The 13,518-nt window shown below is 53.8% G+C and overlaps 5 protein-coding genes across 5 annotated transcripts; 3 read left to right on the forward strand and 2 right to left on the reverse strand.

The window, feature by feature from the left end:
* Nucleotides 1-1,935: 1,935 nt before the first annotated feature.
* On the forward strand, nucleotides 1,936-5,001 carry VTN00DRAFT_5288 (uncharacterized protein; the record flags this gene model as incomplete). Its single annotated transcript, XM_069431802.1, has 7 exons — nucleotides 1,936-1,977; nucleotides 2,683-3,074; nucleotides 3,800-3,909; nucleotides 4,037-4,087; nucleotides 4,255-4,283; nucleotides 4,337-4,792; nucleotides 4,903-5,001. The coding sequence occupies 7 exons, from the start codon at nucleotides 1,936-1,938 to the stop codon at nucleotides 4,999-5,001; spliced, it is 1,179 nt and encodes a 392-aa protein (XP_069287725.1).
* A 170-nt stretch (nucleotides 5,002-5,171) lies between these two features.
* Nucleotides 5,172-6,293, forward strand: VTN00DRAFT_5289 (uncharacterized protein; the record flags this gene model as incomplete). Its single annotated transcript, XM_069431803.1, has 1 exon — nucleotides 5,172-6,293. One exon carries the CDS (start codon nucleotides 5,172-5,174, stop codon nucleotides 6,291-6,293), a length of 1,122 nt encoding a protein of 373 aa, XP_069287726.1.
* Nucleotides 6,294-6,455: 162 nt separating this feature from the next.
* Nucleotides 6,456-7,288, reverse strand: VTN00DRAFT_5290 (uncharacterized protein; the record flags this gene model as incomplete). The annotated part of the gene is made up of 4 exons (XM_069431805.1): nucleotides 6,456-6,695; nucleotides 6,803-6,951; nucleotides 7,005-7,178; nucleotides 7,225-7,288. The coding sequence occupies 4 exons, from the start codon at nucleotides 7,286-7,288 to the stop codon at nucleotides 6,456-6,458; spliced, it is 627 nt and encodes a 208-aa protein (XP_069287727.1).
* Nucleotides 7,289-7,310: 22 nt separating this feature from the next.
* On the reverse strand, nucleotides 7,311-8,969 carry VTN00DRAFT_5291 (uncharacterized protein; the record flags this gene model as incomplete). Its single annotated transcript, XM_069431806.1, has 2 exons — nucleotides 7,311-7,682; nucleotides 8,907-8,969. The coding sequence occupies 2 exons, from the start codon at nucleotides 8,967-8,969 to the stop codon at nucleotides 7,311-7,313; spliced, it is 435 nt and encodes a 144-aa protein (XP_069287728.1).
* Nucleotides 8,970-9,095: 126 nt separating this feature from the next.
* VTN00DRAFT_5292 (uncharacterized protein) lies at nucleotides 9,096-11,960 on the forward strand (the record flags this gene model as incomplete). The annotated part of the gene is made up of 3 exons (XM_069431807.1): nucleotides 9,096-9,195; nucleotides 9,247-11,264; nucleotides 11,316-11,960. The coding sequence occupies 3 exons, from the start codon at nucleotides 9,096-9,098 to the stop codon at nucleotides 11,958-11,960; spliced, it is 2,763 nt and encodes a 920-aa protein (XP_069287729.1).
* Between the last annotated feature and the right edge of the window lie 1,558 nt (nucleotides 11,961-13,518).

The raw sequence follows: 13,518 nt of genomic DNA on the forward strand, positions 1-13,518 counted from the left end.
CTGACAGCCGCAACTTGATCCAATGATTCTCTGTACATATGGCTTGGAACAGGACCGTGGATCCGGTTCCCACTGTGGGCGGTCCCATCCAATTCGAAGCGGAACGGAGACTCCACTTAGACTTCCCCATTTCTCCGTTGGAGGTGACGTTGCAAGCGGAATATCGGCGCTGCTTGTGTCTAAAAAGGGAGAAATACGTGGTGGACCGGGGAGATGGTTCAAATGCATGAGCTGTTGGCAGTATTTCTAACGTAGTAATTCTGAATATCGGGTTCGTCATCGGCATAAACGGAGTTATTATTATCGCTATCCTAGCGTTGTTTAGAGTCTGTCAACCCTAAAATTAGATATGGTGCCGATATCGATAGCACTAAAGCTTGTGGCGCAATCATGTGCTTCTAGGAAACCATCACTGTCAATATCAGCTTTTCCTTGTACATCCAGGAGCAAGAAGACAGAATGACTGGACACGTAGCTTGTATGAAACAAAGAGCATTGGTCAATGGACATGTTTAAAGGCGATCCATTGAAACTGTAATCGGATATCCTTGGAGATTCGGGGAGTAAACAAGACGAAAGAAGCGCATGTATCCATTTCGTTCGGCTTTATTTGCTAGAAACCTAGCAAAGTGACATTTGCAAGGAATCGAGCAATTTCCTACCCCGTTGTAACATTGAAGAGCATTTCTTGGGTTGTAACATTCTACCCAGTCGGATGATGGACTTTTTCCCGCATTGAAAGTAATAGGAAAGGATTGATGTCGGATCCTCAGAAGTGCTGTGTTTGCCTTAGACCTCCGGGTTTCAGGGAGCTAGTGGAGCCGTGCCATGAAACTGTTCTCTTAAGCAAAACACTGACGCCTGGGAGCCTCGCGGACAATGTACAGTAGTCGATCGAACTGACATCGATGACATTGAACCAGACGCGACATAGTCTAAGCAGGGAGCAAGTACTTGATAATAATCTAAAAAGAATAACAACGATCCAGCTGCAGAATGTGGATGCGGAGAAAGGCCCAGGGACAAGTGACCTTCCAATGCGCTGCGGCCTTTCCCGGGCAGAGCTCCTTCGGACCATCGCATACCGGAAGCGGTGTCGGCAGCTCTGACGTCAGATGGCCAGAGCTTTACCTCCAGATCTACAAGTACCATGCACTGTCTTTGTAGTCCGTACGGCCAGTGCATACGCGCGAGCCCCGGTATTCGCGAAACCGATAACGATGCTGTCTAAACAAGAACGGACCGTTCAGGTACCGGAACATTGTGATTCGGAGGTGCGGCAATGAATCCGCGTGTGAAAGTGATATGATGCAAAGGGTGCCTTCACCGACCTTACGGTTTGCTCGATCAAGCGGTCAGGCACCGACAAGCAGAGATATGCGAGAGCAGTGACTGAAGGCGGTAAAAAAAAGGCTTGCACACGTGGTGTAGAATGGGGATCGACAATCCACGGAGAAGACGGAGACTATGTACTCCGTATGCAGACCAACCTTCCTGGATGAGGCGGGAGGGGCCTTTGTCGGGCCAGATGGGATGCAAATCACAGGGACGAAGAGAAGGGAGGACCGAACGGGAAAGCAACTGAACGTTGGATGCGATGTGAACGCTGCTGTCAAGCTTGAGAACGGCATACTGTACGGTCCACGCTGACGGAGTACTCCGTACTAGGATGCCGTAAGTCGTACTATGTCGACGCTCTGTTGGGTTAGTCGGGCTATGATGAATCAGGCATATCTGGCTCTTAGCCCGGTGGGGAGAAAATGGCATGGAAGAGACCAGTCATCCTGCATGGACCCGAGCTCGACATGGATCCGTTAGATGCATATTCTTGGCCCCTCATCCTTGCCCCTCCCCTCTCTCTTGTCTTGATTCTGCATTGCCTGGTTTTGTTGATGTATTCCCCGTCCAGGGAAATAAGAATGAGAAAAGGACAAAATGTGCACTGTGGACGACGGAGCAGAGAGGTGCGCTGGCACGGTGGGTGCTGCTCTAGAGCGATCGACGGTCGGATCACACAGTGTTGTGAAGGAACAAAAAAACAAATTCAAATTTTAAATGGGGCTGGCTGGTTCATGGTCACATAGGGAGCACGGAAAAGAATTATTATAATAGCAAAGCCACTATCCCGTGCTGCTGTAAGCCTGGCAGGGCCAAAAAGTCAAAGTCCCGTCGGGTGGCCGTAGCGCGAGGAGACGTCGAGTGGAGGAGACTTCCCAAAGCGGATAGTCAGCCGAGGCCGGAGCCAGGCCGGTCACGAGATCCGCGACGTCCCAGCCACGGACCGCATCGCAGGACGGGAGCACCACAGTGTTTTACGGGAAAAAAAAGAGGGAAGAAAAAAATAATAAATCACAGCAGGCAGCCAGTCAGAAAAAGAAACGGGGATGGAATTTTGTGATTTGTGGAGGGAACGGCGGCAAGACCGAAGAGATTCGGGAGCCCGGGGGCCTTTCGTTGGGCAGCTCGATGTCACGGTCTTTTTCACTGCTTGGCGCGGCGTGCGTCATGGGCGATACGGCGTGGGTTGTTGTACAGTTTTTTTTTTTTGTTACGGTAGCGTACACAGTTAAGGCCCGTTTTTACCGCGTAGGAAGTCAGCCCGGGCTGACCGGATCTCTCCCCTCGTCTCCTTTCTAGTAGTTTTCTTTCTGTGACATCTCATCTCGCTGCAATCCCGGCTAGTATCACGGCCGTCGTGTTGCTCGCTCACTCGCGTCGTGGTCGCCCCGTCGTTCGACCGCCCGCTACCGCCCACAGGCTAAGCTCGCAGCCGAGCCAGTCAGCTCCCCCTCTGTGCGCGCCCGGTACAAATGCCCCATCGCCCGCCCCTTCTCGTCGCTGCGGCTTTCTCCCTCTGCTCTCTCTCGTTGGTCGTCAGGCCTCTCCAATCCCTTGTCTGCTCGCCAGTCAAGATCCGACTCGGTCGCCTCATCTCAGCCATTCCTGCTTCCCTTCCATCATCCTATCATCATTTTTCTCCCCAGCAGCATCATCTGTGATCCGTCCGCAACCCAATCACGGACCATCGATCCTTTGATATTGCTCCCACGGTCTGGTCAAATCACCGTCCCCAGGTACGCCGCTTTTTCCCACTTCTGCCCTACCAATCCTCGCGTGCAACCATCCCTTGTTCTTCCCAGCTCCCTGTTCGCCTTCTGGTCTGTTCGACCTGTCTTTCTGCTTTGGGTCCAGCGATCTTCGCCTGAGACGTCCTATGCGGCTCTTCCCCCCCAACCACTCACTGCCCTCTATCTTCCCTTCTGCCAGTCGCTTTTCTCGATCCAACTCCCCACAAACCGATCCCCCTTCTTGTCCCTTAACCCAATCGCTGGATATCCTCACACGCGCGCTCTGCGTTTCTGACAGCCGGGGCGTACGCGGATCGGCCGGCCCTTGACATCAGTCAGCGCCAGTCCACGGTCGCGCGGAAAAGCTTTGTGCGCTGCCCGCCGTCTAGTTCGCAGAGTCCTGTGCTCCCTCCCCCGCGAATCATTCTGACCATCTCCCTCCCGTGACTGTCAGCTTCTCCTACCACAGTCTGCCCACCCCCCAGCTCTCTGGTCAAATCATCTCATCGCCCTTCTCGTGCTGGATCGGGGTGGCCCCAGGTCCTGCGGAGAATAACTGTCACGCCCGTTCAGGCAACTCCCCAAAGCCCTGCGGCGACCGCCCCAGGCCTCGGGCTGTTGTTGCGGCCCGCAGACGCGATTGTATTCCCCTCATCCCTCACAACACACCCACCACCGCCACTCAACCAAAAATAATACTGCCAGGAACTAACGTCGCATCCACGCAGCAGTGCAGCAACAGCTCGCTGTCTGGAGTCCTTCCTCTTTGTGACGTCGCCAACGGCTGTCGCATCTGCATACCTGGCACTGTCACGCTTTCCAACCCGCGCGACACCGGCGCGTCAGTCTCCCATCGCCAGGCCTCATCTCGGCCCCTCTTTCGCTGTTGTTGCCTCGCGCATAGTGTCTATTCGCGCAATTTGCGCGCGAAAGAGAAAATTCGCTGAAGAGGATATTTTGCGCATAAGGAAAAGGACCTTTTGGTAGCGTGCACTGGATGCGCGGAGCTGATCCCAGAGGTATGTTTGGGGCTGCATGAAGCTCCCGCATTTGCCAACGCATACATCCTTGATTGCCGGACTAAACCTGACATGAACCCCCCCACCATCCCGACTCCCTTCCCATTTGACAGCGCACTGAGTGAACGCTACTGTTCGCAGACAAAAACCACTAACAGTTTCTGCAGCAGAACCGCCGACGCGAGCCATTCTAGGCGTATTCTGACATCAAGGCCGGGCTCATCCCGCTTTTCAATCCTCTCCATCCAGGCTGACATAGCCCGCGGAGAATCCTCCGAAGCGCGAGCCGCTGGCACCGCCTCATATTTCTCTGCCTGCGACGGACGGGGCCGGACAGCACCAGCCAGGACAGAAAAGGAAAACCAGATAGCCTGCCTAGCGCCGGTTGAAATAGATTGCGTAGCTCCGTCTCCCCGTGCCTTGCCCTGTGCTGGCGATAGACAATCCCTGCGCCACGGTCGGGTCGTCGATATCACGCTCTGTTTGACAACGCATCAAGCACGGCTTCTGTCGAGCGCACCCCGGTCGGCTGCATCAGAGCCCAACCACGTCTCAGCCGGGAGCGTGCGTAAAGATCGCACAAAGACCCAGAACGTCCGCGACGAAGTCCGAGGCAAGTCGAGCAAACAAGAGCACGATTTCCATACTTCAAAAACATCCTGTTACGGAAAGCAGAGGAACACTATATTAGCGAGAGAGAGAAAGGTAAGCGTTCCATGCCCATTCGCTGCCTCTGCCCTTTTACCGGTCCCCACCAAGATCCAGTGACCAGTCGATGCTGCGGCAGGCGCTGACGCGAATTCCCAAGGCTGCAGACTATCGAATTAAGCGTGCCGAATCAACGATCGCAAAAGCCAACCGCTCTGAAGCTATACTCATCGCGCGAACCCACTATTACCCTGTGCTCCTGGTAAACGGCAGCAGATTTACTATCTGCTCCACGGGTCCATTCGACTTGATTGTTGTTACTTGCGCGCCAACATAACTCTGTCTGACTGATTGGCGCCTTCGGTTTCTACTTCATCATATATCGCGGTGCAAACCGTAGTGCGACGGGAAGCGCCGTCACCACCGCAACCTCATGATGGAATACCCTCCACAGTATCAGCAGCCTCACGGTCAACATCCTCACGCCCCTTCACACATGCCCGCGCCTTATCAGACTGCACCCCCGAACGCAGGAGCTCCGGTGGGCTCGATGACATCGCCCACAAACCCACAGACACACATGCAGCAGGCTCATCCGAATCATCAGGCATCTCCGATCCTCCCGTCGCAAAGTCACTATCAACAACAGAATGCCCCCGGTGCGGTACATCAACAGATGAACTTTCCCCAACCGTACGGAGTTACTGCCGCCATGCCGCAGACGTACGGGATATCGCCTACCCAGGCAGCTGCCATGGCCACTGCTGCGGCCTCGGGCCAGTTCTACCCTCTTCACCAGGACTCGATGGCAGGACAGATGGCCCAAGGACCTCGCGGATCGCCGCGGATGGGTGGTGTTCAGGTCAAGAATGAGCGAAATCCCCGTTCACCTCCCCAGGTGTCCGGACAGATGCCACCCATGCCTTCGCAAGTGCAGATGACTCAGAACGCGCAGCTGCAGCAACAGCGTCGCATGAGCCATGTAAGTAGTCCGCATGTCCCGAGTGCGCAGCCTGTGATGAACCATGTCGGTCGACCATCGGTACCTCCGTCGATGCCGCCTCCACCGCAGCCTCCTGTGCAGCAGAGCCAGCCGTCACCAGACGTGGTCGCGGGTGCTGCCGAGGAATCTCCACTCTACGTCAACGCCAAACAATTTCATCGTATCTTGAAGAGAAGAGTTGCGCGACAGAAGTTGGAGGAACAGCTCAGACTGACGTCCAAGGGGCGAAAGCCGTACCTGCATGAGTCGCGACACAATCATGCCATGAGGCGGCCACGCGGTCCCGGTGGACGCTTCTTGACGGCAGATGAAGTTGCTGCTATGGAGAAGAACCAACAAGCTGCCGCCGCGGCAGGGCAGGAGAATGCAAACAATAACTCGACCAAAACGGCCGGTGAGAATAACTCCACAGCGCAGAAGCGGAAGTCCGGCACGCTTAACGAGGAGAACGATTCTCCAGCAAAGAAGGCTAAGACTGGTGCTCCTCCAAGGACAAGCACGAGCGCTGAACCGAGCGAGGTTGAGTCGGCAGAGCCTTCCGATGAGGATGGATGAACGGCATTGACAGCTCGACTGTCCGATGCTCATCTTCCCGTCTCGGACTGGCCCCACTTTCTCTCTTCTCGGTATTTACAGCTTTCTCATGGCCGCAGTTATGGATGGATGTCTGGTATTTTTCTAGCAAGCGACGTGTGCATTGTGCTCTCTCCTGCCCTTTTATGTTGATTCTTCTTGGTCGAGCTTCATATTGATGTTATGTTTGTTTATACTGCTGTGCTGGGAGGGATGATTTGTTATTTTATGCTCTCCATTCTCCTTTTGCTGGTTGTCCTTCCGCATTGCATCACATGAGACGATTTCCTCATCTTCATGTCCGTTCTCAGGCGAGCCTCTGCTGCACTGCCCGCTGGTTGTTCTGCACAAAGTGGAGTGGTCGGACCAGTTGTGGAATGGTGGCTAGATGAGTGCACGAATTTCTCTACGGGTGAACCGGCCACCTGATGTTATGTTCGGCAAGTCGAAGAACTTAGCCCAAGATGTCTCTAGCTTTCAAAGACAGGTACCATTAATGCGACCTGCTGGCAAGGCGCAAGAGCGAGTTCCATGGTCTTCCTATTCATGAGCCTCGAGAGTGGTCCAGCAAGGGGGGTTTTGGTCCGCAGGGGCCAACAAAAAATTGCTCCTTCTCCTTCTCGAGTAAGGAAGCGAGGAACTGCCGCAGATGGTCGTGTTATTGAGATTCTGCCTGCGTTGGGGATTGCCTACTCGCACCATCCGGAGGCCTTCGCGTCCTTTCTTGCTGTGTTGCGTTGTCCATATCAACAGCACTTAGCATGAAGCACAACGCAACACAGCATTTCGTCAATGAATCCTTATTCTCGTCTTTCGATGCTATTTCTTTCGGATCGGGTTGGGGAATAGAGAGAGAGGCATCCATCACTGGTAAAAAAATTTGAGCAATGACTGGAAGAACGGTACGACAAACTTCGGACCCTGGAATATTGGGGATCTGAGCTGTCACCCAATGCAAATGCGAGGGATCTTATCATGTTTTTGGTTATTTTTTTTGGGTCATGATTGCTTTCCTAGCATTGTTAGTCGGGCTGGGTTGGGGGTCTGGGTTGGGGATACCCGTGATCTATTTATCTTCAGACACTCGTTTCGACTGTTGACGGATGTTTCCATTCTGGTTGACGAGAACTGTTTGTGTGTATACGTCTCTTTGTTTCTTTCTTCTAGGCTTCTAGGTATCTGTGGCTCTCTGGTTGGTGATGAGTCGGCGAAGAAAAAATGTCTTGCACTCCACCACTTCCGGGGATCTACCACGGCCTTTATAGCTATATTTGTGATTTCAATTTTTTTTTGCGTCTTGTCATGAGCCAGCCGATCTGTGAAAGTGAGTTCGATGTGCTGCTTGTATGTGAATTGGAGAGGGATGATTCCCTATAGCATGTACAAATATCATGATATATGATGGAATGATCCTTTTCGAAGTGTCTTGGTACCTTGTAGAATAGTAAGCTGTAGTGACTTGGAAACGGTGAACAAGAGCCGCGGAAAGTGAATCTGTAGTGGGGTTGCAGTTATTTTGTTGCGATCACCGTCCGGTGAAAGTAGATGAACGTGAATTTGGGGGGTGGAGTGAAAACTTCAGCTATATTACGGCGGTTCGCCACCATATAAGAAGATCTCTTTCATCTCCAGGCTTTAACAGAGCCGTCGAGCACCAGCAAGTACAAGAGCAATTTATCTAGAAGACCTTCGTCCGGTTTGGTTGGCTGAGATCGGTTGCGTGCCTGTTTTTGGGGGGCCGTTTTGGGAACCAAGGTAAGAGAGACTTTTGTAGATCAGCACGTCTGTTGTCTTGACATCAAATCTCATCTCATCTTCCCCTTTCTTCCCCTTGCTTGCTGCTGCTGTCGTCGTCCTGATGCCGGGGAGCCGCGTATCACGCGATCCCGGCTTGGGCCTAGCGGGCACGCTCCACCAGATCCGCCGTCTCCATCGCCAGCCATCGTCAACCTCGATCTCTCCTTCTCTTCCTCCGTCTAATCTCCCCTCCACCGTCTGCTTAGACCCTCCCCGGGTTTATCTCCACGTTCATAAGCAGATCGACGTGCTCGGGGACTGCTCACCTATTGCCACTTTCTCCATTCTTGTCTGGGCTTCTTGTAGGTTGCCTGCCTCACCTCTTCTCTTCTATCCTTAGTTGCCGCCCTTGTCTCTCACGAACTCCCCTGCCCCGTCTTCTTTGCATCTCAAGCCAGCCCCCTACCTCTATTATATTCTTGACCTATTCTTTTCTATACTATCACTCTTCACCCACTCTTTATCTTTTCATCGTTGCGCCTCAGCGTCCGTCAATCTACTTCGTCATTGCTGCGCATCTTTCCTACTCTGCACGCTCCTCACATCAACCCGTTCCCGCGAGCGTGCTCCCTCACTGTCTCTCATCACCCAGACCACCCTCGTGGTCTGTGGTGGAGCTCACCTACAACCTCGTCCTTTTTCTTTGACCGCTTTCTAGCGGACATCAGCCTTATCTCGTCCTTTTTCTTTTGGAACAGCCCTCGTCCTCCATTGCCCCCATTGTTCACGTCCAAGCACCAACCACTTTTACGTTTTGAAGACTTGATCTAACATTCGCCATGTCGGCTCTTAGCTCACGTTTACGACCTCAAGTGCCTCGAAGGGCAGGTCACGATCGCCCCTTTCTGCCTGCAGCGACATAGCAACGCGACTGCTTCGTGACCATCTGAGTCGATCTTCGTTCAATCGCCTTGCTGGGGCCGTCTGCACGGTGAAGAAAACAACTCTCTCGTTCCACCCGAAGGATATTGTGCTGGCACCGTGGTGATGGATTCTTACGACGGCTACGCCTCTCCGGGACGGAGTCGTGACGGTGACTCTTACTCATCCAGGCCGCCGATTGATTCGTATCGGCGCAGATCTCCAGGTAAGGTCTCAAACAATTTTCCAGCCATGATAGCTGACTGAATGCATCCAGCTTCGCAGGATCGCCGCCGTGGGCGTGGTCGCTCGCGATCCCCCGTCATGATCGACCGCTATGAGCCTCCCGACCGCTCCCGGTCCTCTCGAGACGATTACTACGGGTCATCGCGCGAATATTCGGCTAGAGACCGTGAGGATCGCCGCCGTGCACCTTCTCCTAATGTGGCCCATATCGACCGCTATGTCCCGGGGCAGGATTCTGGCAAAAGACCCATTCCGACCAATCCCCTTCCAAACCCTCTCACGCTGGACTTTCAGGTTGGCTTTAATTGGTTTGCAGAATGGTGGAGAGCCGAGCAGATGATCAAGGAGGAGAAGGAGCGTGCCAAACATGGTGGTCGTCGCCCGTCGGACCGCGTCAAGGGGGAGCGCGAGGCACGTGAAGACAGGGAAAAGGAGAGAGGACTAATCCAGGCCGCCTATGACGCATACAAAATTGAGCTGCAGATAAAGATGGCCAGAACCTTTGTCCAGCAGCATCGCGGTGAGGAGTGGTTCAAGGAGCGTTACGTTCCTGAGGTCAGGGATCCCCTGCGCCGCCGTCTGATGGAATTCCGCCGTGGCGCATATGAACAGTGGGAGCGTGACATTGATGCCGGCGTGTTTGATGAGTTCACACTGGAAGGCATCTACAAGAGCGAGAGCGACGGGGCCGGTGGCGTTATTGAGAAGGAAGAAGGGGAGGCGACCGCCGTTGGTGAGACGCTGGGCGTTCTCGACCTTCTTCCTGCTCGAGGTGCTGAACTGCGGGATGAGTCGTTGTCGCAGCCTGCGTTGCTCATCAAGACCCTAGCGCCAAATGTGAGTCGGGAAAAGATCGAGGAGTTTTGCAAACAGCACCTTGGCGAGCAGGATGGCGGGTTCAAGTGGTTGAGTTTGAGTGACCCTAACCCCTCAAAGAAGTACCACCGTATGGGGTGGATTATGCTCCATCCCGCCGCAGAGTCGCCTGCCGTGGTCGAGAGAGGGGACGGTAGAGAGGAAGAGGGCGAAGAAGCTGACACCGAAACCGCCGCGAATGGGACACACGGCACTTCCACCGCCGAAAAGGCTCTCGAAGCTATCAACGATAAGACAATTCACGATCCTGTCCACGGAGACTTCGTCTGCCATGTTGGTGTTCACGTTCCGCCGTCCCAGCCGCGTAAGAAAGCGCTGTGGGATCTCTTCTCCGCACCTGAACGCATCGAACGTGACCTTGAGCTGGCCAGGCGTGTGGTCTCGAAGTTCGATTCCGAAATGGGCAATGCCGACGGTTTTGCTAAAATCGAAGAGCGTGTAGAAGATCTCCGCGGTAAAGGATGGCTGCAGCCTCCTGTCACGGGTCCAGTTAGGGTAAAGAAGCGGAAGAGCGAGTTCGCTTCCGATGACGGTCTGGAAGAAGAGGAAGGTGAGGAGGGTGAAGAACAGGAAGGATGGGATGAAGACGAGGTTGATGACGAGGATCTCTTGGTTAAGAAGAAGAAACTGGACCTGATGGTCGAGTACCTGCGTCGTGTGTACAACTTCTGCTTCTTCTGCGTTTTCGAGAGCGATTCCGTCCATGAGCTTGTTCGGAAGTGTCCCGGAGGGCATCTGCGCCGCCCGCGGGCCGGGCTGAGCAGCCAGGCGAAAGCTGTGGCCAAGGCCAGCGCCCATGGGGAGCCATTCCCTGTCAAGAAGAAGGAGCCAAGCGAGGAGGGAGAAGGCACGCCGCCTGCGGAGGAGAAGCGGCCACCGCGGTTTGCGTCGAAATCGGAACAGCAGCTCCAGCGCGCATTCAATTGGGTCAAGACGTTTGAAGACAAGTTGTTCCAGATACTAGAGCCGGAGAACGTTGACATCAGAAAGCTGGGCGGAAAACCGGTCGACGAAGCGCTAGAGGAAGAGCTTTCTAAATATGTCAAGCAGGAGGACGAGGCCAAGTTCCGCTGCAAGGTGCCCGAATGTACGAAGCTGTTCAAGGCTGAGCATTTTTGGCGCAAGCACGTCGAGAAACGCCACCCGGAGTGGTTTGAAAACATCAAGAACGATGTAGGATGACCTCCCTATAGTTTTATTTTACTTGATACTAACGATTAGTAGCTTACTCTTGTGAACGCATACGTCATGGATCCCGCGCATATTGCGCCGTCCCGGTCTGATGCAACCAGCAACGGACATTTCCCTCTTGCGTCCGGCCATATGCAGGCTGGTACCCCTCGTGGGTTTAATCTGGCCAACATGCCGTACTTCGGTGCTAATGGCGCCATGGCCGGAGGTTTCCAAGGTCTTCCATCCGCCAACTTCCCTGGGTTCATGGGAGTCAACCAACCAGGCGCATGGAATGCCAATGGGCTTGTTCCTGGTGACCCCTCCGCTCTTCACCAGCCTGGCGTCATGCGCAGAGGGGGCGGCAGATACACCAACCGTCCAGGACCATACGACCGTCGTGGCAGTCGCTACGGCGCAGGTGCCGGCATGGGTAGTGGCCGTCTAAGCCCTGTCCGTGGGATGTCCGGTATGTTCGGACCTGGTGGACGTATGCCTCCAAATGCTGGCGCAGCGTACATCCCGCCAGGCCACCCGGCCGCAGGATTCGTTGGCGCAGGCGGTTTTCCAGACGCTATGGGTGCCGGTGGTCCCCAGCAGGCCATGGGTCCCCGCGAAGCTGTGCAAGGTCGTAGCTTGAAGAGCTACGAGGATCTTGATGCCGTGGGTGGACCCGGAGGCGGGGAGCTGAATTATTAGACCGTTCGGATAATCCTTTCAGGCCCCAGGTGCCTCCTTGCTCCCCTTAATTTCTCTTCGGTCGGATCTTTGATCACAACAAATTTTTCATGTGGCTTGTGCTTGTAAGCATAAAAGATTGCACCTTGCTTTGCACTTAACTCTGAAGCACCCTTCTATTTTTCTTCCCCCCCAAGATCACACGGAATGTTCAAAATGGGGGATAGGTCAGCAGCGGGTATCGGGATGCTCAGCTAACGACTGTTTCTATTGAGATACGGTCAGGATGGCGATGGCATTGGCACTGGCATTGTTGCGTGTATTATATTTGCTTTGCAAATTAATTTTTACTGGGAAGTTATCTATGCATCAGATCTAGCTACTTAAAAAGAAATTACCGGTCACCTGTGTTCTCCTGCTCTCATTATAAGCAAGGACGAAGAACCCATCAGCCGGCTACGTTAAACGCATCGACATTAACTGTTTATGATATGGCTGAGAAGCAATCTTGGAGGCGGTTGAGGGGTAGGCTGTCAACTCCGCCAACGTGACTTGAGAGTTCAGAAGAGAGGAGGACTGTTCAGCATCGCATCGCCACCTCTGTTCGTAATCTCCTGTAAAGACAAGTACAGTAGGCGACCATATCTTTCTGACCCCCCCCCCCCCCTCTGCAAATTAGCAGATTGCTATTCTATAACCACATGACTTTGAAGCCACTGGAGGGTACCTGCGCACTATGATAGGTCACAGACCCTAGACAAAGCCAGTCCCGATCAAAATATAGCAAAAGCGGCAAGCTAAGTGGCTTGGACAGGGGGGAGGGGGTGCTGAAAGATATGGTCGCCTACTGTAGCATCTGGTGCCACCACCGCTGGTGAGTATGGAGTGTTGGTGGAGCATACGGAGTACAGTTTCTAGGTGCGTTCTTTCTCAGTTGAACAGCGAAGGGGGTTGCAGGAGGCATGTGATAACCCGCACTATTACCGCCTCCCTTCTGTCTCCTACTAACGATAATCCTCCCTCTCTGTGGTGTCCTCTTGATGAATGCACAGCTCTCTTCTCTTCTGCATTTACTCCAATAAGGGATCCTTTTTTCAGGGCCTGGTCCATTCGACTGAGCAAACCGATTGATGCTGTTCAGATAAATACTGCGGACACTGTATGCAGTCAAGAAAAATGCCACCGCCACCTGCAGGGCTCTTCCCCTTCCAACCCGCCGAGCGCGCCTGGACCATGACCTTTATCCTGAGGCGTTGACAAGCGTCTTGTCTTCTTGAGGATGGTCTATCGGAGAATATATGAGTCGCTCGTGTCGCACAATGCCTTCGTCCTTGGTATCAGACCCTTGCTGATCGGGCGCTTCTTTTGCCTCTTGTCTCACCCAGCGCCTACTGGATGGATGGAGTGCGAAGTAAGCGCTCTATATACTCCATCTTTGGCGGAATCACGTCCCCTGCCTTGGTGGAGCGTCAGACCGTGCGCAACGGCCGACGGGTCGACGCTGTTTCAGGCGCTAAAATTAGTTCCCTGCACCGCGTTTCGTTGCGGAGTTGGCGGCCTGTCAACGGTCAACCAGAAC

Source organism: Thermoascus crustaceus, assembly GCF_041956765.1.
Source record: "Thermoascus crustaceus strain CBS 181.67 unplaced genomic scaffold VTN00scaffold_3, whole genome shotgun sequence".
NCBI classification, from domain to species: domain Eukaryota; kingdom Fungi; phylum Ascomycota; class Eurotiomycetes; order Eurotiales; family Thermoascaceae; genus Thermoascus; species Thermoascus crustaceus.